Source organism: Physcomitrium patens, chromosome 1, assembly GCF_059467195.1.
Source record: "Physcomitrium patens ecotype Gransden chromosome 1, ASM5946719v1, whole genome shotgun sequence".
Lineage (NCBI taxonomy): Eukaryota > Viridiplantae > Streptophyta > Bryopsida > Funariales > Funariaceae > Physcomitrium > Physcomitrium patens.
Genome location: NC_143410.1, coordinates 19,793,176 through 19,820,929, shown reverse-complemented (window position 1 = coordinate 19,820,929; position 27,754 = coordinate 19,793,176). Strand labels below are relative to the sequence as shown.

General features: G+C 33.5%; 4 protein-coding genes across 4 annotated transcripts; 2 read left to right on the top strand and 2 right to left on the bottom strand.

Annotated features, from left to right (window-relative positions):
* Positions 1-5,766: 5,766 nt before the first annotated feature.
* LOC112279816 (large ribosomal subunit protein P2y) lies at positions 5,767-6,789 on the top strand. The gene is made up of 3 exons (XM_024514551.3): positions 5,767-5,933; positions 6,040-6,269; positions 6,541-6,789. The coding sequence occupies exons 1-3, from the start codon at positions 5,846-5,848 to the stop codon at positions 6,565-6,567; spliced, it is 345 nt and encodes a 114-aa protein (XP_024370319.1). The 5' UTR covers positions 5,767-5,845; the 3' UTR covers positions 6,568-6,789.
* A 161-nt stretch (positions 6,790-6,950) lies between these two features.
* On the bottom strand, positions 6,951-9,051 carry LOC112279809 (uncharacterized). Its single transcript, XM_024514538.3, has 7 exons — positions 8,830-9,051; positions 8,283-8,415; positions 8,035-8,123; positions 7,796-7,874; positions 7,541-7,650; positions 7,363-7,427; positions 6,951-7,166 (listed from the first exon to the last, which is right to left on the bottom strand). The coding sequence occupies exons 1-7, from the start codon at positions 8,899-8,901 to the stop codon at positions 7,073-7,075; spliced, it is 642 nt and encodes a 213-aa protein (XP_024370306.1). The 5' UTR covers positions 8,902-9,051; the 3' UTR covers positions 6,951-7,072.
* Positions 9,052-12,160: 3,109 nt separating this feature from the next.
* LOC112279802 (4-hydroxyphenylpyruvate dioxygenase) lies at positions 12,161-14,842 on the bottom strand. Its single transcript, XM_024514524.3, has 3 exons — positions 14,313-14,842; positions 12,926-13,915; positions 12,161-12,652 (listed from the first exon to the last, which is right to left on the bottom strand). The coding sequence occupies exons 1-3, from the start codon at positions 14,444-14,446 to the stop codon at positions 12,475-12,477; spliced, it is 1,302 nt and encodes a 433-aa protein (XP_024370292.1). The 5' UTR covers positions 14,447-14,842; the 3' UTR covers positions 12,161-12,474.
* Positions 14,843-19,497: 4,655 nt separating this feature from the next.
* Positions 19,498-21,686, top strand: LOC112284779 (F-box only protein 6). Its single transcript, XM_024525049.3, has 3 exons — positions 19,498-20,216; positions 20,667-20,978; positions 21,367-21,686. The coding sequence occupies exons 1-3, from the start codon at positions 19,518-19,520 to the stop codon at positions 21,613-21,615; spliced, it is 1,260 nt and encodes a 419-aa protein (XP_024380817.2). The 5' UTR covers positions 19,498-19,517; the 3' UTR covers positions 21,616-21,686.
* The last annotated feature ends 6,068 nt before the right edge of the window (positions 21,687-27,754 follow it).

Sequence of the window (27,754 nt, the reverse complement as noted above, 5' to 3'; positions counted from 1 at the left end):
TTATTTAAGATTCCATTAGAGTTGTTAGGATCTTGTTGTTACAATTTTTCTTCTACCTTCTACAATCAAATGCTTAGTGCATTTTCAAGTAAGACTTCACGTAATCCAACAATAAAATTTTATTTTAGTATAGATCTTAGCTTAATTCAGTTTTTCTAAAATCCATTATATCAATAGTAATAAATAATAATTCTTCACCATTATTTCACTGAGGCTACGATAATCAACACACATTTACAAAGATTTATCTTTTTTCTTTATAAAAAGTATTGAAGCACATATTGAAAATTTGGAATGCCAAATAAAGTTCTTTTTAAGATTTTTCTTGATATAATTATTCAATATCAAAAGCTTGTTTTGTGATTAGTCGTAGATTGGACCAAATGGAGATTGAGCCTTTTATTGAAGAACAATGGCACAATCATATAGTCAATACTTTGGTAATATGTCAGCATTTTTTTTATTGAAGACATCTTGAAATTCCTTATACTACTCTAGAATAACTACTAGCAAGTTTATTTCTTTACAAGCTAGAATTTTATAAATAACAAATGGTATTTCTTTCTTAGTTGTCTTTATAAAAGCCCTTACTTTAAGAAATAAGAACTTTGTTGTTGATGACTTCTTATTAGATTTTATTTGAAGTAATTCTATAGAAAATCTAACCTTATAAAACCTCCAATCTATAGATGGATTATATCTTTTCAACCATAAAATTCCTAAAGTGATAGGATTAGATGGAATTTTTGTAATATTAAATATTATTTTACTACTATAGCCTTTAAATGATATTTTTAGGAATATAATCTCATTAGTAATATTTTTTGAAGATAAAAATCAACCATCTATTACTTCTACATATACAAGTTTTGACTTTTATACTAAAAAAAATTTATGAAGTTTAAAAAATTCTTTATCTAAAAAACAAGCAAATACTCTTGAATCTAATAAGATATTTGTTTGAAATTTTTGTAGATTAAGAAATAAAAATATAGTAAAATAATAAGTATGTTGGATAGAAAAAAATGAATCTTGATGAATTTGAGGTGTTAGAATGTCCAACTAAAAGGTCCTTATTATAGTTAGGCCTCTTTGTTTTCCTAAATGATTGTATTCTTAGTTATAGTTGTACATTGTTTCTTCAAACAATTCTCAAATTTGTAGCTTCTTTTACCTCAATATAAGTATGGATCTTATTCAAATAAATGCTTCTTTTCTTATATTATAAGAGATTTGAATTGTACTACATCAATTTACATATCCTAAATTCTAAAGAATGGAAGTAATGTATTTGTTGAAGCAGCAAAATACAAATTTCTAGTACATTGTTTTATCAAAGTCTATGAGCATTGATCTTAATGGTGTCAAAGTAATTAATTATTATACCTCACAGTTTAGCTAATAGCTTCATTGAGTATTTAAAGATCATAATAATAAGTCTTTTATATCATTCTTTAGTTTCCAATAGAATTGATTTATGAGAGTTTGTTTATTCTAATTGATGTTACAAGCTAATTACTTAAAATCAAATGTAAAGCATAATCTTTGATATAATGAAAAAATCTTTGTTGTTGTCCATCAAGCCTTATCATGTTCTCTAAATGCCTCTATAAATGCTTCTAAAAAAGCTTCAAAGTTGCTCAAGATCAAAGTTTTTTTTCAAATAAAAGAACAAACTAAAATAAGACTTGGCTTCTTAGGAAGATTCCAACTAAACTAACTTGTGATTCTTTTATTTCATAGCACTTGAATTGTAGAAAAGTTATCAATCAAATTTTACTAACAAACTCTTGAAACTTGAAGTATGTGCCATTAAAAATTTTTAGAAGACTAATCCAAGGTTCTTTATGTTCTTATATAGATAAGTTTTCTTATTGAGATATACGTGCTATTACGTCTTTGGATGTAGAAGCTTGAGAAAGAGATTATATTATAGATTGAACTGCTCCAAGTTTTGCATCACCACAAAATCTTAGAAAGAATCCTTCAATTTCAACAATTCTATAAGATAAAATATTCAATGTATTCATAATAACATCTAACATGGACTTCAGAGGCTTAATCTTGTTAGCAACTTTAGTTTCAGCCAACTTAAAAGAAAAAAAGAGAATGCATGAAGCTTAGAAATAAATTTTGATAAAAGATGAATGAAGATATTTATAAAGGATGCATTTAAAATGCATAAAGTCTCAAGCAATGAGGTATCAACCTATTGAGTGGAAAAAAATCCAAACAAATATCTAAGCATAAATCTTAAATTTCTAAAAGAATTTAATTTTTTTATAGTCAAGCACATTGAATTATGTTAAAAACAAAAAATATATATAAGAAATAATTTTAAAATATTTTTGCAACAATATTTGGCAAATTATTGAATGGAATGATCTAGTGAATAGTTTATCTGTTTATACATATATTGCAAGTTATCATGAAGCATTTATAGAAGAAAAAAAAATGATAGATGAAAATAATAAATAGCCATCAAAAAGTTCTATAAGAAGAGAGAAAGTACAACAACAAAAAATTCTATATATAAAGAGAAAATAGAGAATATATCTATAAAAGAAAAAATATATATTAAAAAAAATACTCTTACTTATAAATTGCAATCAAATGTTGAAGTTGATACATATTTGAAGAAGATATTAAAAGAACAAGTTTTATGTAGAAAGGTTGAATTTATAATTGGTGAAATTTTAAGAATTTCATAGCATGAATTTTATGAAGTTTTTATTGATACAATTAAGAAAAAAAACAATCTATATGAGATACTATGATATCAAATGCATAAGGAACAAAAGCAATAGAAAACAATATAGATGAAGATATTGAAATGCAATTTTTAGAAGATATTTCATAAATTAGATTTACAAAAGAAAAAGATGTGATTTAAGCTTCTTATCATTATTTTTGAAATCAATTTAATGTCAAAAGAATTTTATATATATATAATACAATTAATAAAAAAAATAGGTAGATAATAAGATTAGCAAATAATTCAAATAGAAATATATATAGAGCATGTCTAAATATCAAGTTGATGATATGAGATGTTATTCATGAATAATTTTTTTTATATAAGATATATCTATGTATTCTATTATATTTAGACAACTATATATTATTGCCATACAAATTGAGACAAAGGTAATAGATGATGGTTCATCTTATTTAAAATAAAAAATAGAGATAGAAAGAAGGTAGTTTAATTTTTGATTATTTGTGCAAATTATTAAAAGAAATTGCAATAAGTTGAGAGAGAAGCTATTATCAAATAAAAATTTTGAATTCCTTGATGGTTTTTACTTCACACCATTGTAAAAGAAGATTGCAATGGCTGAAATAAAGAAAGGCTTTTGCTTAATTTTAAAAATAAGATATTATCTATTAAACTTATTAGATTAATATAAGATTATTTATTATCATTTTAGATTATTGATAAGATGAAATCATGGATACACATTATATCAAAAATATTAAAAAAATAAATAAAATTGAAGAATTGATTCAAAATAAATTTATTTCAAAAATATTTAAAGAAATAGGATTTGTAGATACAATAGAAGAATTAAAATATTTATTGAAATTTAGATTATTAAGAAGAAATAGAATTATTAATGTGGATTCTAAAGAGTTTTATGATGAAATTCAAGGATTTATAGAAATTTTAAGTAGCCAAGAGATATGTATTGAAACTAAGTAAAAATCAATGACAAAAGATATTAAACCGACTACTTTACCACTACCATCTAATTTATGCAACCAAATTTAAGGAATTCTGAGAAAATAGGACATGAATTTACAAATGCTACATCAAATAGATTAAAGGTTGGATGTGAAGGAATCTTGATAAAATATGAAAAAAAATATTTTAAAAACATACTTTCACTATATAAAAAGGTATTTACATTTAAAGCATATAAAATTGGATATATTGATCCAAGTATTGTAGTATCTATGGTTATTTTTACTATTCTTTATAAACCATAGAATTTGTGACCAATTCTAGTAGCTAGAGCATATTTATCTAAGTTAGTGGATTTAATCATTGAAAAGATTAAAATGGAGATTTTGAAACCATCTATGGCACTTTATTTTAATTGATGGTTTACAACACCAAAGAAAAATGAAACAATGAGATTTATTCAAAATATGCAATTTACAAATAAACTAATTATTTGAAATATGAATTCAAGTCCAATTTTTAATGAATTTGTAAAAGTATTTATTGGGAGAACATTCTATTTAATGAATAATCTTTACTCAAGATACAATCAATTTCAATTGGCATTGCAAAGTAGTGATTTAATTATTATAAAGACTCCATTGGATTTAGTAAGAATGTGTACATTACCTCAAGGATTATTAATTCAGTGGCTCATATAATGTATGGAATGAACAAAGTATTAAGAGATTTTATATCAAAAAAGACTATGCCATTCTCAAATGATGTTTTAAGTAATGGGTGCATAGAAGAAAAAAAAAAAAAAAAAAAAAAAAAAAAATTGATCATTGGATCAAAAAGAATATTAAAGATTTCTTACAAATCATATTACAAATTGTGTGAAGATTTTATTATAGTTGGAAGATATACATTTGATCTTTTTAGGTGCAAAGTCTATTTTTAAAATAAATGAGATTTTTATTGTTGAACACATGTATCAATCATATGGATGTAAGCCAAGTATTAAAAAAGTTGATATTATTAAAAAGATGAAAGAATATGTAAACCCAAAAAAAAGTCAAAAGGTCTTTAGGAGCATGTATTTTCTATCATATATGGATACCCTATTTTTCAAGTGTAGCAAATCTATTATATAAGTTGTTAAGAAAGAATAAAAAAATTGTATGTTTAGTAATTCACCTTGGTACTACACTTAATTAGATAGGTGAGAATTTGGAGCATCTACATAGAAAGCTATGGATGTTGCCCTTGTGATATCAAATTGCTTGATGGTCTTTTCACAAATTCCAACATTAGAATGGAATTCCAAGAAAATAAACTATCAGAATTGCTGCAATGTATACAAGAACTTTATTTCAACATGGAATAGCAATGATGCTTAAAATTATGTCTTTCAATAAGATTTATTATAAATTAACACATTGATACATGGTCAATAACTTTTTCAGCCAGGTTTTGAGTTTCAGTTATTTAAGTGTCAAATAAATCTTTGTATATATGTATGATAATTTTGTATCTGTTTGATCCTTAATTATGTTTAAATATTATTTGATTAACATTGTTGTTATTATTACTACTACAAATAATAATCAAGTTATTATTATTAATACTCAAAAACCGATTTTAATAAATGTCATACTAATTTATTGATGAATACATATCCACCACACAAACATTTCAATAATATAGAAGGAATCTTTAGATAAGACATTTGCTTAGTTTATTATATTAGATGGTGGCCGATTTCAAAACTTATTTTAAGAATAATCTCTTCATCCTATCAATTCAATTCTCGTCAATTAGTTACAACACACCTCTTCATGTTAATTAATGATTAATAAAGGCCATTGACTAAAATCAATGTCAATGTAGGGGTACACGGATGAGGCATTCTATGAAGAGAGGCCAACGAAAGTCGTCGACGAGAACCATGCTGGACTCTGTGACTCTTGCAGCCGTCGATTGGGATTGACATTGAACCGTAGGATGCGACCTCCCAGTGTAACAATCTGAGCCGTTGAAATGATTAGGGTTCAATACATGAAGGAATTGAGTGGATTGTAGAGTCTCTCTTTGCGAGTGCTTTGCGAGGTCATCCCCTCTGCTTCTGCACACCCAGTTTCTCCTTTTGACCTTGGCGCGATCCTGCCAGGTGCGAAAATGAAGGTTGTAGCTGCGTATCTGTTGTGTCTTCTGGGAGGCAATGCGTCTCCCAGCGCGAAGGACATTGAGGCCGTCCTCGGGTCAGGTAGGTGAAACCCTAGTTTTCTTGAAATTGAGGATTAGGGTTGCGGATTTTTGAATGCAGGCAGAGATCAATAGGGATTCTGAGTATTATCTGTGGGTGTACTCAGTCGGTGCTGAGGCCGATTCTGCGAGGGTAAGGCTTCTGTTGAAGGAGTTGGAAGGGAAGGACATCTTGGAAGTGATCGCAGCAGGAAAGGAGAAGTTCGCATCCGTTCCCTCCGGTGGAGGTGGTGGTGTTGTCGTAGCCTCCGCTAGTGCTGGCAGCGGTGGTGCTGCCCCAGCAGCAGAGGTGAAGGAGGAACCTAAGAAGGAGGAAGAGAAGGAGGAATCTGACGATGTAAGTCTGTTAGATGTAACTTCTATTTTGGCTCTTGCCTCTCCCCCAATTTGCTTAGAAAGGGTCAGCACTTTTTTTTTCTGGATTCGTTTGCCCGTTTTTTCCTCACATAGTTCCGTCAAGGTAGTGTTTTCTTTCGGACTTGTGCCGGTTTTTCCTCTGCTTGACACAGGTGAATCACATGTAGTTCATGAAGTCTCAAATGGTCCAGGTTTATAGGTTATTTCTTTCGCATCGTTTTCCTAACCGTTAATATCTCGTTGTTTTGCAGGACATGGGTTTTAGCTTGTTCGACTAAATGCAGCAGTTGTATAATTTTGCATAAATACAATTGCATTGTTTAGATCTATCTGTCCTGGAACTGTTTCTCCAAACCCATGAGATTATCTCTGAGAGGCCAAGTATCATTCTTGAACCATGGTTCATGTTTTGACCCAAGAAGTTCATAGCTCCCAGCAGAGATTTGTCACTGTTAGTGCTCACCTTCCAATTAATGACAGAAGCACTATTGTTTTTCTCATCTGATCGACATGCAGTATTAATGGAATGTTATGAATCATTTGTTACAACTACAGGAAGTAAGGAATTGAACTGATAAACGTCACATCCGTCCTATAACCATCATTGCCTGCTTAATTCTGTGTGCATAATATAGATGACATAGTGAACTGGACCAAGTACTCGCCATCGACAACTATTTTTAATGAAAATTAAAGATAATTATCTGTTATAGAAACACTCTCCTATATATTATGATCTTATAACGAATGTATCCTTGTTGCACATCGACGAACACAACTACCTCAAAATTGTCCAGCCCGGATATCTCTATCTAACCTGTCAGCATTCAATGTGCCTGGCAACTCTCGAAAGTCGTCGTTGAATATAGAATAGGCACTGCCAAAAGAAACATCCAGATCAGTAATAACCTGGTAGAACTTGTAATTCTCTCTCTAATTCACATGAGATATGAATCTTAAAAAAGAAAGGTTCTTACTGATCGTATCATACCGTAGCACCTGGCAAGCTGTTCAAGAGAGAAGAGATACTCAGCCGTATAGACAAAGTAGATAGCTTAGAAGTACTAAAATACCTTGCTTCGCCTGGTTGCCGTTTGCCCAGGTTCATAAAAATTACCGCGAAGACAGTGATAATAATCTGTACAAACATTCAATTGTTTAGAACTCAACAAGGCACTAGACTAGTGATTAAAATTCTTTGGTAGGTCTCAGAAAAGTATCAGAACAAAATGACAGCCATTAGGTACTCACATACACCGGGCCCAATTCCCACCGTCTTGCAATTGGTAATAAGACAAACCATATGGCTATTGAGAGCCATGCTCGAGGGCTAATGGAGAACAACACAATGAGGAATATATCTGCATACGCCGAAGATGATGTCTGTGAGAAGCAAAAATATTCCGAAAACTACACAAAGCCTTAATGCCATCATTGCATAGACCTAAGAAACAAGTGTGGTGTCATCGCTCACACTCTGAGCATACGAATGATTTGGAGTAGTACCAGGAACTTTCAGCTTCCCTCGCAGGAAGTTGCCAAGCTGTCTCTGTAAAGGAGTTGCTGATTCTGGTAATTTAAATCTCTGCAGGGACACAAAACCAATATATACATGTCACAAATCCGAAGTTTGAAATGCTCGTGGATAAACAGATTGAACACCGAAAACATAATTTAACAGATCTTGCAAGGTATGAATCCGGACATGTTTTCAGCTAAAAAAAACCGGTTGACAAATAACTTACAAGTTCTTCATCCTCATCCTCAATTTCACCGTCCCTGCTTGAGATATGTTTTGGAGGAGCTTTAGGAACCACCACCGCTATCAAAGAATCTGTGATATCAATCCAGTCAATGAAGATAATTCTCATTCTAGTAATATCGAAACGCAAGTCCTTACATATCTTCCTCTCGATCTATACCCTGATGAATTTTGACATTCAATCAACCAAAGATTGCCTAAGGATCCAAAACCATCTGACATCATCTGTACCTCCATCAGCAAACTTAACAGTCACAGGTTTGGTATTCATCTCGTCCTCAAGCGCTTTCCCGCCCACAATCAACTTCAATCTCTCGTGGGGCGCACCAAATTCATGGGCTATAGCTTGTCGGACCCAACCAACCTGTACACAGACCCGATTTCCATACCAATAGTTGAATTTACGATCTGCACTCAACAGCGATCATCAACGAGCAAAATTTACCCGATTGACAACTTAGGGCAAAGGAGCCTCTCCTACAAGTCCGTTAGTTGACGTGTAGGTTAAGTCGATAACCCATTAACTTTACATGGGTATTTGCAATTCCTCCACCGTCAATCACATCCGGCTAAACGAACAACAAAAAAATCCAATTCCACCAAAAAAAAAACATTTCTTCTAACAAGGAATAGCAAATTGTTTCGCTGTTCTACAGAAAGATGTACCCGCTCTTCCATTCGTAGTGAAACGAGTTACTGTATGCTCTCGATGTAGTGGGTCATAAGGTGAAGAACATGCAATCTAGAAAATAACCCCGAAACCCTGCCAAATACGTACCTCCGATTCGGCAGGAAGATCCACAATGCGGCGTCGCGTGGATCCAGCCGTCCTGATACCCACCCTCACCATCTCTCTCACGAATACTCCTTTGAACCCACTTACTCCCCAATCTCGAACAAATTTCGTGCAGCTAGCTTACGCGCTCTTCCGCACAAACCTTGATTCAAACCTATCTTCCATTCCACAAGGATGCGTAGCGCATCAATTCGATAAGCTCACGCTGCGCTTCAGTGAGCGCATCAGTATCACGTCTGAAATACATAAGCCTAACCTTCCTTTTCTTTCCAGATACTCCTTTCTTTCCGTCTGTCCTTCATTTTCAAGTTTTCTTTTACCTGTACAAGTGCGTCAGGTTCAACAACCTTCTAACAGTTTGCTGTCGGCCCGATTGCGCAAAGCCCACAGACTCCGTTCAACTGCAAACCGAGGACGCGTGTGAAAGTAAAACTGCTTGGTATATTCCTGTTGGAGCTCTTGATAGTTTTCTTCTATTTGTCTGGTTATTAGGTGCTGCATAAGATGCTGCTGGTTGCAAATGGTGAGGTGCATAAAATGTGATAAACATAGAGGTTGCATGGTCTTCAGTGATTGTAAAACGTCCAGAGTAAGCAACAAGTTGAACTGGGTATGCATGTCGCCAATATAATTTAAGGTAAAGCATTAACTATTATCGAGTGAGCAAAACTTTCTTGTATGTGAGACTCTTCATTCAAAAATAATGATACCGCATACATGGGTATTTCTCTTCTTTACACTTTTTCACTATCCTGCCAAAGTTAGTCACTTCCTAAAACTCAGAAATCAAAGAAAAAGAAAAAACCTAAGCTACGATGTTACAGGCTCCTACAGTAGTGTCAGCGAATCTAGTCACCAGTTCTTATAGGAATGGTATTCTCTTTCGATGAGGTTGCCTACTTATTGTTCTTGGATTCTCCACTTGGGTTTTCTTCTTATGAAGCAGCTGGTAGACTCCCTAGGCTGCCAAATGACTCCCCTATCTTACCAAAGAAGTCCTTCACTTTGTCCACTACGGAGTTCAGCTCTTCCTGGGGAGGGATCTGAAACAATCACAGCATCCAATCTTAGCTGAAAATTTGGTAATCAGACTCGAATGAACAACACAAACTTGGGGTTGTCGTCGTCTTCCATGTTGGGCATGGCCAGCATTTGCTGCCTGTTGGGCTGCCTACCAGGAATACCAGCATTTCGTCTGCCTTTCGCCCTCACGCTCACCAAAGCCCCCTTCCTCTCGTCACTACTCTTCTCACCCACTCAGCTACACGACAGCTTCAACGCCACTCCACCGCTTCCGTTCATAAACGACGTGCTGCGCACGCCCATCGCCGCGTTGCGATTGCACAGTGCTCCTCCAGCAACTGTGCATGCGCTGGAAGTACCCGCCATGGTTGCCTCCATCGCAATCAATCAACAAAAACCACAACCAACCCAGCCACTAGAAAAATGTCGATCGAGAGCGTAGCAGCAATGCAGACCGAAATCCAAAGGCTTTTATCCTCCTCTGAAGTGAGAATCTGCACAGTGATGGACAATTCAGAATGCTATGCTCACAAGCTCCGAGAGCGAGAGCTCATTCCATGCAAGCAAACCTCTCCGACGTGGAACTTCGAGGCTCGGGATATTTAGGTTCGAATCCAGACCTTAATTCCAGGTTCGGGGACGAGGCATGGCCACGTCGTCCATGTGCACAAAACAAAAGGATGATGTGGACGTAATGCTTGAATAGCATTCGTCCACGTGGATTTAAAATCTGAGGCTCCTTGAAAATGATTGCCAAGGTAGCGATGACATCGGCGCAGTGCTGGCCAAACCATTTCTCTTTGATCCCCTTCAATTGCCGTGCTCTCTGTTGTGTTCCAACACCCTTGATCTCTACTTTTTTAGATGTTGCACTGCGCTGGTTTGGTTATTTAACCTCGACGAAAGAATGGCATTCCTCACTGCCTTGCAACTTTACCTTGCACATATAAATCGTTTCACACATGGTTACAATATTCCCTGTTGTGACAAGGGCTTACATCAAATAGATTGATGTGAATCAAACTTAAAACTTTTGATACTTTTTTTGTTTTTTGCTTTAATTGGATAAATTTTCAGCTATATGTTTATAATAGATTTTACTTTAAAAATACAAATTACCGAGAAAATGCACCATCAAAAATTGTACAATATCATGTTATTCTGTTCTTCATCTGATTTTGGGGGCTTGTGGAATTTTATGTTATTATTTTTATTTATGTACTCATTTTTAAGCAAATGCACATGTGCATTACATTTAAGACAACAAAAGAACCAAAAGAATACTATGCTTCAGTACATCTTCAAAAAGAGATACAAAATCCTGAGTTTTTTCTTTTACATATATCAAAAAGCTACAAAGCATTATATATATATATATATATATATATATACAGAACATCATATCATGTCATATCATGTCATTGATGCTGGGACTTCTCATAACAGCGTCTCCCATGGATTGTGGAATCTTGAGTTTGATTCAAATGACATCTGTTCACAATATTCCTGACGTGTTGATTTATGACATTGTTCTGAAAGGTTGCTTTTGGCAACTCTTCTTTTCAACTTCTCCACTTTCCTCTGCGCTCTTTCATCATTCAGTAACCTGCCCTTACTACCCTTGGGCTGCGAGCTTTTGCCGATAAGTTGGAAATTATTGAACAGGTCCCAATTGTTTATTTCCATGAAATACTTTTTTATAAGTTCATCTCCCTCCATCAACCAGCACCCGCAGAATTGTTTGTGTGTTTGTGTGCAATTAACTTGTTACGGCAAAACCTTGCAAGATATCGTTGGAGAGATATCAACTTAGTAAAGTTATTACATAAAGGTGAGACGTTAACCCTGCAGTGTGCTAACGAACTCGTCGAAATGGATTAAGAATCGTGGCAGTCTCTAAGTTTAGATGCTTTGATTATTAATTGACAACTCAGTAAAAAACAAAAAAAAAACAAAAAAGAAAAAAAAAACAAAAAAAACACACACACACACACACACATGCTGTTAGATCACTTCACTAGGAAACATTTATAAAAAAGCAAAAGAGATACTTGAATAATGTTTGCTTGTGCACAATTCAACACAGCAAGCCTCAATGCAACGCTGGCACCGAACTCTAAGAACCCTGCACTTAAGACTTGATAGCAGCCCTATTTCTAAGTTTAAACAAAACAACTAAACCTCAGTATGTGACATAGATAGCAATATGGGTTTGTTACAAATTCATCATCTATCCATGTAAAAGAATCACAGTCACATGTCTCAATGTCACATATCGAAGAAACCTTCGTTATTGTTCAATAAGGAACCGGGCAGCAATTAAAAGGTCATTGCAAGCGCTCAGATTAAATATACCAGTTAACAGTTTTATCCTGGATGCTCTAACATGTGAAAGATCATACATTGAAAGATCCACCCAACCTAAGTGGTCTGAGTACCTGATAGGAAGACATGTGTATAATTATATACATTCATACACATACAGAAAATCAAACCCCTCTCTTACGAAAAGAGACTCAAAAGGTCTTTAAACATCACGAATAGAATCCTGTCGATCCAAATATCTATATACCTACATGTCAACAGCAAAGAGATGTCCACCATTCAATGCACTTTCAAAGTGCCGTCGAGAGTCTTTTCATACTCTTCAATAGATTTGAAGAGCTCCGAAAAATTCCCCTTCCCAAAGCCACCACAGCCTCCCTTCTGAACAGTCGCACCCGTGCTTTCGTCCTTGTCCATGCACCCAATCCTCTGAATGATCTCGACAAATATACTTGGCCTGTTCAACAAACACTGCTCGTAAATAACACACAAACCATAGACACAAGTATATTCTCCTCTAGAAAGGAAAGAACCACCACCCAAAGAATAAAGACGTTCCCAAAAGAAGCCTATGAAACGACAGCAGGATTCCTTCCACAATAGCGAGCAGTTGCGCTTATACCACAGTTGGAAGCTAATAAAGATATACAGCAACGAGCTTGACACAATCACCTGCAACAATGCAAAAATTACTAGATCGTAGAGGTGCTATGCAGTGCACTAAACGCACCTGTCACCAACAGGCTTAGTAAAAATCTGCAACAAAACGCCCTGATCATCCTTATCCACAAGGATACCGAGCTCGTCACATTCCTTAATCTGCTCTGCAGTGAGGATATCGCCAACTCGGTTTGCCAAGTTCTTGTAGTAAGTAGGCGGAGGTTTTGGCATGAAGTCAAAACCTCCAATGTGTGTGCGGGTCCTCATCTCTCTTAGAGTTGAGAAGATGTTGTCACATATCAGAGCAAGATGCTGAAGCCCTGGACCTTCATTGTGCTCAAGATAAGTCTGAATCTGAGACTTGCGTTTAGTACCAAAAGTAGGCTCGTTGATAGGTAACAAAACCATCTCATTGTTACTAGCCACGACCATGCTGTTTAGACCACTCTCTGTTGTCCCCACGTCGCCGGCTGTAAACTCAGCAAACTCGTGAAAACCTGTGAACTTAGCAATATAGTTCACCGCCTCCGCAAGGTTATGTACATTCCCGACGGCATGGTCGAGTCTAACAAGACCATACGAGAGAGGAAGCGATTCAACCTCCTCGTAATTGGGTAGCATAGAACCCTTATATCCCTGCTCGCTAACATACCTCAGAACAACATCCCCATACAGCTTCACCTCGGCCATTACCATTTTCCCACCCTTTGCATCATCACTCAAAACATGAGGTTCTAACACGGATACTGCTCCATGCTCAACACTAATGCGAAAGGCTTCATCAGCGTCGTCCACAAGGATTCCAACTGCCCTCACGGCTAGCCCGTGAGAATCAGTAAAAGATCTGGCCTCATCACTTTTGTAACCAGGGTGAGGCATTTTAGTATTCGTTTGATCTATCGTGGATGAGTACGGGGCAGTGAAAGCAAACACGAGCTCATTCGATTGAATCGCATAGCTGCAGTACGTTTGATTTCCAGTTGTCTGGTCCGACTTTGCTACGAGGTGCATACCTAAACCCCAGGAAAACCTCCTCCACGTGTTCGATGCATCTCCGCACCTGTCAATTCAAAACTTTCGTGAGATGCTGTAGTGTGCCGCATAAGTGCTTGCTAAGCATATAAATATCAATTACCTCGCCCGTTGAAGAAACCTCTACAAGCGAAGAGCACGAGATAAGAACCCAACCAGTTAGAACTGCAACGACCTCGCACGTACGAAAAAACGGAAGGCACGACGACCACATGAAATTCTCGTGGGTTACATGCTCAAACAAACACCGCAAACCAGTGCACCAATTCTCGAGAAGTTCGTCATCCCACCCCCTCGATCGAATACTACAACAACAACAACAAAAAAAAAAAAAAAAAAAAAAAAAAAAAAAAAAAGGGGGGGGGGCTCCCCATAGAATGCCGAGCAGCAGAAGCTTTCGAAAACAAAATTACGCAAATTAGTACCAAAACTCGACGTGATGGAATCGCTCCACTCCGAACCGATCCGTCTTTGGATTGTTCCTCACAAACCGCTCACAGCCCACAAGGTGCAAGGGACCAACGACGCTGCCCTCACTTTCGCTCTTGTCGAGCCCCATCCCGCCACTCCAACTGGCAAACCTTCCGCCTCTCCTCCCCGCTGTCCGTGACACTCCGCGATACAAACGAGTACCGCTCCAAGGAGCTGAAGAACGCGTTGGCGATGCTACACCACCCTGCGCCCACGCCACTACTCCCTCCAGGGTGCCTGCGTCGTAGCCCTGGCCCTTTTCCCTTCGCCCACCACTAACCTCCCCTGCTATAACCTCCACAAGAATCTCCGTCGAAGGCCTTCTTCAAATGCTTCAGCGTCACCCGATCGAAGCAAACGCAGGCGAAAGTTCCGTAAAGCTATGGGGTCGAGCCAGGTAGTCGAGAAGCCTGGGCAGGGAACCTGTGCATGCGATTTGGACCCGGGGTTGGCTAGATTCCTTCCGCCACACGGCCTGATAGCGTCATGAAATGCAAATGCTCACTCTCCGTGAGTGGGTGTTTGCGCTGGTGCGTGCGTGCGCGCGATGACGAGCTCCGCCCCTGAATGGGATAAGCGTGGTGACTTTGCCTGACTGGGAGGTGACGGCCATTCTGATTGTAAACGTCGTGTGTCCACGTTGCGGACCGACCTTTCCTGGTGGAGGTCTTTGTCGGAACTTGCGCGGGGACTGTCCATTCAATTCAATGCTATGCACAATTTCACGCTGGCCTCCCTTTGGAAACTCTTTTTTTAGTATGTGAGGTTACTGAAGCTGAATTTCAGATGGCTCTGGAATTTTCTATCGATTAAGAAAAAGAAATTCAGTAGTTATTCTTTTTATAAAAGAAAGAACAGTAACTGTCGATGTGATTTCTTTCCTTATTTGCTGTAGATTGTAAATTGGTAAAGAAGTGGTGGTTGAACTTCCTTCTAGAAGTTAATTGAGCAATTGTAAAGACAATGTTTGACTACAATATTAGCAGGTGTTTTTCAAACACATCTTTACATGCATATACACACATAAAAATAAATACTACATAAAATTTATATTTAATTGAAACACAATTGCTAACGAGCAGCTTCGGTAAAACCATGTCTTATTTAATCTTTTATTCATAATCCTTACAAGTCTAAAATCAATCACGCATTAATCTGATGTTTTGAAAGGAGGGTTTTTTTCTTTTCTTGCCTTTTATTTTACTTATGTTATATTAGCATGCAGTAATAATAGATTGTAATCCCGACAGGTTTAGGAAGCCATTGTAGATCTTAATACAAATATTTTGTTTATAAAATACTACATACATTGGTGAAAGTTGTTGCTAAATCACATCATGATACATATAGTTATAATACAAAATATATATATATTTACCCATCCATCCAGGGGAATGTTAAATAGACCTAAGTTTTTAATAAATTGACCCACCCATCTTAACCATCATGAAGAAAAATAATGATTTCCAAATTCATTTTCCCACTATTAGATCTGCAACCAGTAAAAACCAACCACATTCATCATGATTACCATATTCTTCATAATTTAAACAAAAATCCATGGTGTTTAAAATAAAGTTGTTTCAATTGTATTCTACAAATTCCTTTTTTTTGTATTAGATTGTCCAATCGTGATAAGAAAATAATCTTTCATGGAATATTTTTTATTATTGTTTTCATGCATTACAAATAAAGAAATCATAAAAATTCATAATGCGTGAAAGGTTTACGAGCTATCTCATTAAATCAATGAGGGTTTTCATCACTGCACATGACAGGATAGAAATAAATGAAAGAATAAAATGACGAACGAAGTTTGTGGGGGACGGAAATGGGTGGGATAGTGGGCACGGTCATGGGAAGCTGGGGGTGTAGGCTAAGTAGTCGGGCCAGGGGGGAGGAGGGAGGGGGATGACGTGGCAATCCGTGATGGTACAGCATGGACAGACACGGTATCGGATGTGGGGGTGGATGTTGGCGCTGGCGTCCTTGAGGGACTGGTAGTCAGTGGTTGATATCTGCTTCGCGGCGAAGCATCCGGGTATGAGGATCTGGAGGATGGAGGCCTTGTGGGCAGCGAACTGGTGGAGGTGGCGAGAATCGAACACAGGGTCGGAGTTATGAGGGGAGCGGAGGTCCATGCGGGTGAAGTGGTCGAAGACCTCCCTCTCCATGAGGGAGTCTTGAAGGACTCCACGGAATAACGCCGCCTTCTTCGTCTTCTCTAAGGCCTCGCTCTCGTTGTACCGAGCTGGGTCCAACGGTCTTGGGGCCACCTTCTTCATCTGCTTATTTAGTGAGAGAGCCATTCCGATTTCTGTGAAAACTTTCTCTCCTTTTTTCTTAAATTTGATGTTTACTGAAGCTTTCTATATATATATATATATATATATATTTATGTTACTTATTTCAAAAAAAATAAGTTTGAGAGAGTAAAGAAATCGATCCATTCTTTGATGAGCATTTGGATTTATTAACAGATTTTCCTAACAGTCGTTTTAAAACAAAAATCCAGAAAATGTATTGATTTATTGATTTATTTTTTATATAGTATTGTAATGTATTTCTTTGTTACTGTGTGCTTTTTATCTGTGTTTTTCTTGTTGTTGTAGTGATTGTAATGCAGTTGTGAACGATTCTAGTACTAGATTATCTTATTCATTGTCTTTGGATTTATGAATCTTCGTGATTCTGATTCTTTGATACCATGTAAAATTCATTTTTTCTTGTAATAAGAGTTGCACTTAAATGTTGCAGGTGCGTGCCTCAGTTGTCCAATTTGACACACTTACTTCAGCTTTCAAAAACCATTTTGAAAGATTTATATTGAATAAAATCACACGCTTTTGGAACAATGGGTATTGTAAAGTTAAAGAAGTAGTGGTTCTCTTGGTCCAATCTCCCTGTTCTTGTCTGTTACCTCTTGTTGAATGTGTATGCGTGATTTTATCCTCCAGCCTTGCAGAAACAAACCTTTTTTTTTATTTTTTTTTATTTTTTGTTTTGTGATTTGAAGTAGCTCCAATTTAGAATATTCAGGAGCTTTGTTTGAATGGCAATAATCCTATCCTTTTAAGAAAAAGACAATATCAGAGTTATTTGAGCAGTTTCTAGGGAGTTTTTTTTTTTTTTTTTTTTTTTTTTTTTTTGTGGAGGATGTGTAGCGAAACCCAAGGAAGAGTCAATTGCATGGGAAAAAAGAGTGTAAAAAGGAAAGACAAGAAGAACTTGTTTACTGAATTGCACTTCAAAAGGTGCAACTTTTGAGCTTTGAAGAGGTGTGTAGCATCAATTATTTCATTGCATCCTATGGATGACACGACCATTCATGGGTAGGAAAATAATTCATTTGGTTGAACCGATAGAAGAAATGGGTTTAGAGTTCTAGAAAGGACGGGGCACAAAAAAAAAAAAAAAAAAAAAAAAGGGCAAGGGAGAAGATGCTAGAATTACCAAATACAAAGAAAACAGAAAAAAGAAACGTAATAATTCAAACAATCTGAACACAAATCTTAACTTCTTTACCTTTAATATATGCTACCAATATCTTAAAGCTCAAAAAAAATGAAAAAAATAAAAATAAAAATAAAAATGAAAGCTCTGGAGCTCATTCTTCACCAATTTGCTGGTTTTGGGGAGAGGCGTAATTAACTTAAATAAAATAACCACTTTTGTTCACACTTGAATTAAAAATAAAAATGAATTATCATAATATTTTTTCAAGTGTACCTAAAATTTAAAAAAGAAAATTAAAAAAAAAACAGAAATCTTCTGTTGATGACACCTAATTTCTTGAGAAATGCTTAGGTTTTTCGTTTTTATTTTTTATTTAATGTATATGTACATGTGTGTTTAAATATATGTATTTTTCAATCATTTCTATACAATTCAACCATAAATCATTCATTCATTCTAACTTATTATCCTGTTCTAAGTTTGAGGTTTACAAATACCAATAGTGTTGAATTTCAAAGTCTCTTATTTTCCTATTCTTAAACACTATTTTGTCTTTGGTTTTAATGCATGCATGTTCTTCATCTGCCAAATCATGATTCATTTCAACACAGTATTCAAAGCGAAAGAAAGAATGAAGAATTAGAAGAAGGAAAAAAGCAGGAATCACAATGTCTGTACACAATTTGCTTTTTCATCATATATGTTGTAATTTACTGTATCTTTGTTACCACTTCTTTTTCTGTTTTCATTTTCATTTTCATTTTCTTTCTCGATATTCAATCAAATTTACATTGTGACATTTTATCCAAAAGATGACTCATACTTTGACATTTCCACTCAACAACATACAATTCTCATTGTATTGTGGTCATTTTAAAAACCATCTCCAATTGGTACTGGCATGCTTATTGTTCTAGAGTTCATTTATTGGTTGTTGCATAGTCATGCCTTTGTTGAATAATGATACAAAAGAGAAAAGAAAAGAAAAGAATAAAAAGAAAAGAAGGTAAAATGACAAATGGGAAGACAGAAAGTAAAAGAAAATAGGACATAGAACTATGGAAGGTCCTTTCTATATTACCAAGTAATGAACTTGGTTATTTTTCTTTTTAATTGTTGATATATCTTTTTAGTTGTAGAGTTATTATTGGTTATTATTGTAGAGTTAATATTGTAGATATAGTACAACTGTGAGTGATATTCCACAACTTTGCTACTACAGGATTTAATGATATATACACGAATAAATATATACACAACTTTCACACAAAAGTTATAGAGCAAGTTATAGTCATATGTTACTGCATTCTTTTTGGTTGGTTTGGTTTGGTTTTGCTTGCTTATTTATTTATTTATTTATTTACATTTTGACTTGTTTGTTTGATTTGTTTTGATTTTCTTGTAGTTTGAACAGTTTAGTAATCCACAAATAAAATAAGAAAAAGAAAATGAAGGAGAGTTTTTGACCCTTTAAAGATAAAGAAAGTAGAATTGCAATAACTGTCACACTAACCCATTTTAGAAGCCACATTTTAATAAATTAAAAAATAAAAGCGTTCATCCATTCGACGAGGATGGAGACGTTCATCCACGCAGTGGTGGCAGTGGCTGTTCACGCTGCAAGGGAGGGGAGGGGAGGGGGTTTGCTGGCTTCACCATTTGGAATCTGTGGGGGGGGGGGGGGGGGGTGCGTTTGGGATCTCATGGCTGTGTGTGGAGGTGTGATGGAGCCCATGAATTCCATGCATTCAAGCTCACGGACACAGCGCCCCTGTTGCTGCTGTTGTTGCGCCTCGACAGACACCATGGCCATCACCAGAGCCAAGGCACGGGCGCTGCAGATGACCAAAGTGGTGGACTGCCACACAGACACTGCGCTGCTCCCCACAGCTTCTTCGGCGCTGCTGGAGCCCCAGTTGTGGAGCAGCCTCCCCGAGCACCTCCTGCTGGAAGAGATCCTCACGCGCGTGCCCGTGGCCGCCGTAGTGAAGTTCCGGTGCGTGTGCAAGGCGTGGCACGGCGCGCTGCGCTCCCGGGACTTCCTGCGCGCCTACGCCGAGGCGCGCGCGCAGGGCCCCTGGTTCTTCATGTTCACGGACGACGACTACCGGGACGGCTCCAGCTTCGACCCGCTGCTCAACACTTGGCACCACATCCCGCTGCCGGCGCTGCCCCGGGACGAAACGTTCTTCCCAGCTGCGTCCGCGGGCGGGCTGATCTGCTTCGGGTGCTACGCCGACGGGTGGAAGACGTTCGTGGTGTGCAATCCCCTGACTCGGGTGTGGCGCCAGCTCCCTTCCATGCTGAATCCCCCCTTCCGGCTGCACACTGTCGGCATGGTCGTCGACGCCGACACCACTTCCTACAAAGTCCTCGTCGCCGGCAATTCCGACATTTACGAGGCACGCCTCCCCCCATTCAGATCCGTCTTTTTCCCTCTGTCGGTGGCCCACTCAGCGGCAGTCTCGCTTGAAAGTTGATACTCTTCATGCATCGCTTTCTATTCACTGTTAGTAGAGCGACGGACGAGCTTTACCATATTAGAAAAGACAAAAAAGAAAAAAAAAACAGAAAAAAGAAGTCATAGATCGATTCCTCGGAAAAAGAAAAAAAACAACAACTCGCATCAAAACACAATTCGATCTTTCACTTTGAGTGGCATGAATCTCAAACTCATTATCTAAGCTAATCAAACCTTCTGAAGTTTTTGTGAATGTTGCTTTTCTTCAAATTCTTGTTTGAATAAGTAGTCAACCTGGGTTACGAATGAAAGAGTTTTAAGTAATTAAATAAACAGATCTGTTTGTTTAATTTTATGTTTCTGAGTTATTTTATTATTGTTTATTGTCTAGGTATATGATTCAGCAACCAATTGCTGGGAGAAGACATGTATAATCCCACCAGGGTTTTACAGGTGGCACCAAGGCATACTTTGCAATGGGTTTCTATATTCCAAGCGTTTTGAGTTTGATGGTTTGGTAGCATATGATATGGTGGAAGGTGTGTGGAGCAAAATTCAAGCTCCCATGCCTCATGCCTTTGACTACCATGCTTTGGTGGAGTGTCAAGGCCACATTTACACTGTCGGTGGACAAATGAAGAATGATGTCACTAAACAGATTTGTATTCTGCAGCTTGAAAGAACTTCTCTTCAATGGATTGAGGTACCCATGAATGTTTATGTACTTAAATCTTAGTTCTGTTCTGTAATGAATTATGTTTGAAGTAAATTTTTTACATGAAATGATGTATGAACACTATCTGCAGTTACTTTTCTATGTAAGAATTTATCTTTGTAAACAAATTGAACTTGCAATATAACACATCTGATTTTGTTTATTCATAGTAAAACAAGAACACATTATTTCTAAATTCATTAACATGTATGTGTGTGCATATATATATATATATATATATTGAATATTACATTGGTTACAGTTGGTACAGATTTTATTTATTTATTTATTTATTTCTGTAATTATATTCTAAATTATCTATGTTAGGAACAAAGAAATAGTCACAATACTAATAAAATTTTAAAATGTTTTGTAGGTGGATTCCATGCCAAAGATTTTGTTTGAGGAGTTTTTGAAGGATGGAGAATCCTTTAGTTGTGCAGGATATAGTGATCTTGTTATGTTATATATTCCTGGTGGATTGAAAGATAGGTTGGTTTTGTTGTATGATTTAATTAAAAAACTCTGGAGGCGGTTGCCACAGTGCACTTTACCAGAGCATTGCATGCAAGATGGACTTTTAGATGGTATTTCTTTTGAGCCTCGTTTGGATGCTGTTGTTTGACACCCTGAATTTTTTCATGAAAATCAAAACTCTTTGTGTCGTAAATCATGAAAAATATGGTGGGTGTTACATTTCCAGAGTCATTTTTGAATAGAATATATTACTGTATAAAAATGTTGAATGAAAATTAATATTCTAAGTCAAGATTATATAACCCTTGACATAAAACTATCATTCTATTAAAGAAAAATCATTTATTTAAAAAAATGACTAATTAAGTTTTGATGAGAAATTAAAAATAAGTTCATAAGGACACAGTACTCATTACGTCATAACTATAGAAAGCTTCAAGAACATGGCACTGGAAATTCAACACAATTTCTTGGTTTCAAAACATAATCAATGCCCATAATAGTTTCTTGTTGTTACTGTGGTACTTCATACTTTTAGGAAGTGGGTTAGGAGTAATAGCACTTGTAAAAACAACAATTTAAAAATTGAGACACATGACTACATTATACTTTGAAGAAAAGTACAAAAGAACAAAGAATACAGATGAAAAACATAAAGGAAAAAACCCGTATCTTTTGCAAACTTACATGATCAAAACACAAAAATATGGGTCATTGGGGCTTGATTTTTATCACAATCAATGCGAAGTTGAAGCATCACATCAGATTATTGTTTTTCATTTGTAGTTTTTGTATAAACAGTTAAACATAAAAACATAACAATCTGATTTTTTAGACTAGATGTGTTTAACAAAAGTTCACCAACTTCATACAAACTATTATTATAGTCAATTTGAAGAAACTAAAAAATAATGATTATATCTATATATATACATACATATATACTTGCAGTCTTTAACAGAACCAAATTAGAATGAACATAAATACTTTTAAGTATCAATTCCATATTCTTTTAATTTTGAAGAACATCTTGTGTCTCTTGCATCATGAATGTTAATATATGGATATTATGCAAATAAGATGTCGAAATTATTACACACACATATAAGTATTTAAGTATGAATATCAAAATTTTATTTTTAAATATCCGATATTTTTTTCACTGAAAATCAATTCCCTTGACACTGAGGATCAAATGGTAATCCAAAAACTTTGAAAGCAGAATAGGCAATAAATATGAATTTTATTGACATACTTTACTAAATTTAATAATTAATCCAAAAATAAATTTATATAAGTATTATTACAATATTTAATGAAAATTTTATTACATAAATAATATTTTGTAAATTTTTAGTACATATATTTTTATTATATTATAAAATAAATAAAATATGTTTTTTATTTTTTTATTTTTAAATTTATGATATACAAATTTGAATTTATTTTGTAATAAATACTGAATTTGTAAGATCTTTTGGCATAATATAGGATACTTTGGCATATCTAGAAATATTATAGGATCCTTTAGCATATCTTAGGATATTTTGGTATATCTTAAGATCTTTTGGCATATCTTTCTAAATTCTAAATTCCTTTGGCATCTCACTATTGACCATTTGTAACTTATTTAAAGTAATATTTTTTTATTTTAATTTTATTTTTACTTATTTATTTTAATATTTAATACTTATACTTTGCTATTGATCAAAGACTTTCAAACTAAATACTTTTGTAAACATGTGATGCTTATCTTTAATTTATGCTTTTGTCAACAAATTAACAAACATGTCTTCTATTGCACAATAGTTCATGTCAATCACTTCAATTTCAATCTTCTCTCTTATAAAGTGATGTTGAATGTCAATATGCTTTGTTTTTGAATGATGCTTTGGATTCTTTGTGAAAACAAAGCATTCTTGATTATCAAACTTCATTGAAGTTGCTTTCAATAACACAAGTCAAATGCCTTTTAAAACTTATTATAGCCAAATTGCTACTATTGCACTCTAACTTGTTGCCATGTACTCCACATCTATTCTTAACCTTGTAATTATTGATTATCTCTTATAATTCCATGAGATAGCTTCTACTCCAATAAAAAACATATATCTCGTTGTTAACCTTCTATCAATTATATTTCTAGTCTAATCAACATTACAATAATCATGTAAAATAATATTATCACATTTAAGTCACAATTTAAAATGCAAAGTATCTTTTAAGTACTTTATGATCTTTTTGATAGTTGCTCAATGGATTAGTCTAGCATTTGACATGTGTTGACTCACAATACAGACTACATATACTAGATCCATTTTTGTATCAACTATTATATATATAAGTAAATATATTGATATCTTCTATGGAACACCTTGCATTGATTTTCAATTTTAGCAAATTCTTTATCTATGAGCTTCATCAACTTCAAATTGGTTTCCAAGGGTGTTATAATAGACTTGCAATTCTCCATATTGAATTTTAAAAAAAATTCTTTGATGTATTTGCTTTGGCTTATGGTAATGGTTTATTAAGTATAATTTCTTACAAATTCCACTACTAAATAATAGTAAAGTTCTTTCAAATAACTTATTTCATACTCTTTTTTAAACTTTGTTTTAAATCAATATATCATCTTCAAGATTTTAATTAAGTTGATCAAATCATTAATATAAAGGATGACAATCAATAAGAAATTATTTGATTCCATCATGTATATAAAATGATTAGCCTTATTTCTTACAAATCTCTCATTTATAAAGAATGTGTCAATACATTGGTATCATGCTCTTTATATTTGTTTGAGCTTATATAATAATTTCTTCAACTTATAAGTAAGAGATTGTATATTTTTTTAATAAATCCATATGGTTAATCTATGTAAATATTTTTTTTTAACTTTCTATTCAAAAAAGCCATCCTTACATCTATTTGATATATTTTTAAGTCCATTAATGCTCCAATGGCCATAATAGTTTTAAAGGTAGTAAATTTGGTCATAAAATAGTTTGTGTTATCTTTGTATTATGATTGACTAGGATCTAAGCTACTTACTATGGATTGGAGTTCTTTTATACTTCTCGCATTCAAATGACTAAAGCATTGATGATTAATATTAAATTTGTCTTGATCTTTTGGAAATCCAGCAAACACCACCATTTCAACTCCATTCATCTTTTTACAATTGATAAAATAGAAGTTTCCAGTTCTAAAGCCTTTGGCTATATTTTGTTCATCAAATGGCTTTATAAAACATCTATACATGTTAAATTAAATCTTACAACCATGAAAAATAAATTTGTTTATGAAAAAAAAGTTTTATTTATTTATTTATTTTCACATGCAATTTTTTTTTATATATAATTTTATCTTCTTGATTTAATCCTTTATAATAATCTCCATTACAATGGTTCTAATTTTAATAGCATATATTTTATCATTGTCTTCCATCTAAATTATTATTAATTAAATTTCTTTTTAATTATTAAATAAATACTTGTATAGAATCATGTGCTTGATAGCATCTAAATCAACTATCTACTTGGATATAGTTGCTATAAAAGCTCCTTTACTTGCCATGAATACATAATCACTCCATCCAAATTAGTCATGTACATTGTTAGTATTTTTTCTATCTTCTTTCTTTATCTTGTAATATTTTTTTACAAATTGACATAATTCTTTACGAATGAAGCAAGTTCTAATATTAATTTTTACATTACCACATTGGTTGACATATCTACTTTATTCTTCTCTTAAAAAGAAAGTTGAATCTTTATTTTAATATATATATATATATATATATATATATATATATTATTTTATTATTATTTATTTTATAAACAAGTCTTATCATAACATAATGTAATATAAGTTCTTTAATCTTGGTAGATTCTAATGCTATAATAAGATATTTATAGAACTTGAAAAGGCTCAAAAGTAAGATCATGACAATGTCATAATTATATATCGACTTGTCAATAATAATTAATTGATTTATAAGAATTTTTACCTTGTTGACATGAGCCTTGAAATAATCACCTTCTTCCATCCTAATTGTTAAGTTTTTTTTTTTTTCTTTATCTATAAAATATTTGTAAAGTTTTTACTTTAAAAAATATTGCAAAAAACCTTCTATACTTTTGCTTGTTTATTGCAAGCACTTTCAACATATAACATCAACAAGGTTGCACAAATAGAAAATGTGGAGTAAGTTAAATTTCACTTCTAATATCCATTATTTATAGGTAGTAGTTGTTGCTCTTATTAATAACTTCAATTCTTTGACTTTTGCATTCATCGAAAGATACACCAAGTATATCTTTAGGCATCTTACTTACTACAAAGATATGCATTTAGCATATTTTTTATGCTCTTATATTATCTAATGATCTTTTGACATAATCTAAAATCTTTTAGCATATTATAAAATATCCTAAGATCTTTTGGCATATTCTTCTATATCTTAAGATCTTTTTTCAATTCACCTTTAATCATTAGCAACTTACTTAAGATAATATCTTCTATAAGGTAACTTATTTTATTTTTTTCTTTTTACTCACTTACTTCAATATTCAATAAAGACCCATCAATTATTTCTTTACTATATTATAATCTATCCAAAATTAGAATATTATTTTATAAAAAATATTAGATTATGATTAATATAATCTAATTTACTTATTAAATTTTAAAAAGAGATTTTTATAATAAAGTATATTTTTTATGAAATTGGAAAATAAATGTGAAAAGAAATTCTAAATAGCACTAAAAATTAGAAAAATATAAAAAGTACATATAGCTTATTTAGTAGTAAAAAGAAATACCAATATTTTAAAGAGGTTTTTGATTCTTTAAAGACCATTTGTAAATAGAATTAAAGCTTAATAGGATTTTAAATTAATAATAAAAAAATTATTATAAGAAAGTATTTTTTTGCATTATGAAAAGAAAATGAAAATTGGAACTAAAAAAACTTACACATATGAAATGTAATTCTTTCAATTTTATTCTATATTTTAGTTCCAATACTCTATTTTTAATTTAAAATAAATGACCAAACCAAATATAATGTCTAATTTCTAAAAGCCATTAATTTAGCATTCATTAATTAATATCTAAAAACTATTAGACATTTATTTTTTTGCTTAAAGAACCATTAACTTCCATTTGGACATGAAAGCTTTAATAGTACGTTTTGGATTATTTGTGCTATGGCTACTTTTATTACAATCTTTGCAATAAATAATTCAAACCACTTTGAATTACATCAAAGAAGTTATACTTTTTATATTAAATATTTTATCAAACATTTACTTTAATAAATGGTCTTTATCAAAGCAATTCATATGATTAGTAAGAAACATAATAAGAAAATTAATATTTTATTTAAAATGATGGCTTAAATTAGTAAATTGATTTTAATAGAGCACTAATAATCTATTTTTTTTGGAAATGTTTTGATAAAAATTAATCAATATCATATATGGTCAAGGAAATACCAAAAGATATTAAAAAAAAATTATTGATATTAATTTTAATGCTCATGTGTCTCTAACTTGATTTAATAAAGTAAGTTGAAATATTTATTTAAATTGCAAGTAGATTTTAAATTTAGACTAATTTATTTCAAGACTTAAAGCTAAGATAAATTTCTTGATATTATTTATCAAATAAAAAAACAAATTTCCTCTTTATATATTATAATTATAGAATCAATTGGCATGTTGAATAATGACTTGTTTATAGAGATTCTATAAAATAGAAAGATCTCATAGATGTTGTTAGACAACATGCTAAATAGCAACATCAAGAATTTCACCAATCAAGATAAAGAGGTAAGGTGCCAAAAGACATCTTTGTCTTATACTTCTCTCTATTGGAAATTAGTTTATAAAACTTTTATTAATATTTATTATTTTACTTGCACTATAAATGCTAGTTTTATTCATATAAAACAAAAAATTATTAAATTTAAGTGGTTCTAGAGGTTTAAACATAAATTCATAATTGAAATGCTCAAAAACTTTAGGAAAATCAAATTTTAATAGAATGAGGGATTGTTTTGAAGTCTTAGACTAATTTATGGTCTCTTAGGAAACTAAAAAATTAATTAAGATGATCCTTAGTGAGAGAAAGGTACCTTGGTTTTAATGAATAACCTCTATAAAAATTTCTTGGTGTTTCCTTTAAATTACTAGGATAATTTTTTTGTAAGATGTGTTTTATAACTTATCAGACCTTTGATTACCTAAATTTATTCTTTTATCTATTTTATTACTTAACTT

Bases quoted from the DNA above. Each gene is read 5' to 3' on its own strand.
- LOC112279816 (XM_024514551.3), top strand. From the start codon at position 5,846: ATGAAGGTTGTAGCTGCGTATCTGTTGTGTCTTCTGGGAGGCAATGCG. The intron at 5,934-6,039 runs GTAGGTGAAACC...GGGTGTACTCAG, and splicing joins TGAGGCCGTCCTCGGGTCAG to TCGGTGCTGAGGCCGATTCT. The intron at 6,270-6,540 runs GTAAGTCTGTTA...GTTGTTTTGCAG, and splicing joins AGAAGGAGGAATCTGACGAT to GACATGGGTTTTAGCTTGTT.
- LOC112279809 (XM_024514538.3), bottom strand. From the start codon at position 8,901: ATGGTGAGGGTGGGTATCAGGACGGCTGGATCCACGCGACGCCGCATT. The intron at 8,416-8,829 runs GTACGTATTTGG...GTCTGTGTACAG, and splicing joins ATCTTCCTGCCGAATCGGAG to GTTGGTTGGGTCCGACAAGC. The intron at 8,124-8,282 runs GTACAGATGATG...TTGATATCACAG, and splicing joins TGTTAAGTTTGCTGATGGAG to ATTCTTTGATAGCGGTGGTG.
- LOC112279802 (XM_024514524.3), bottom strand. From the start codon at position 14,446: ATGGGGCTCGACAAGAGCGAAAGTGAGGGCAGCGTCGTTGGTCCCTTG. The intron at 13,916-14,312 runs GTACTAATTTGC...TTGAATTGACAG, and splicing joins TTCCATCACGTCGAGTTTTG to GTGCGGAGATGCATCGAACA. The intron at 12,653-12,925 runs GTGCGTTTAGTG...TTTGTTGAACAG, and splicing joins ACTAAGCCTGTTGGTGACAG to GCCAAGTATATTTGTCGAGA.
- LOC112284779 (XM_024525049.3), top strand. From the start codon at position 19,518: ATGGCTGTGTGTGGAGGTGTGATGGAGCCCATGAATTCCATGCATTCA. The intron at 20,217-20,666 runs GCACGCCTCCCC...TTTATTGTCTAG, and splicing joins GCAATTCCGACATTTACGAG to GTATATGATTCAGCAACCAA. The intron at 20,979-21,366 runs GTACCCATGAAT...AATGTTTTGTAG, and splicing joins CTTCTCTTCAATGGATTGAG to GTGGATTCCATGCCAAAGAT.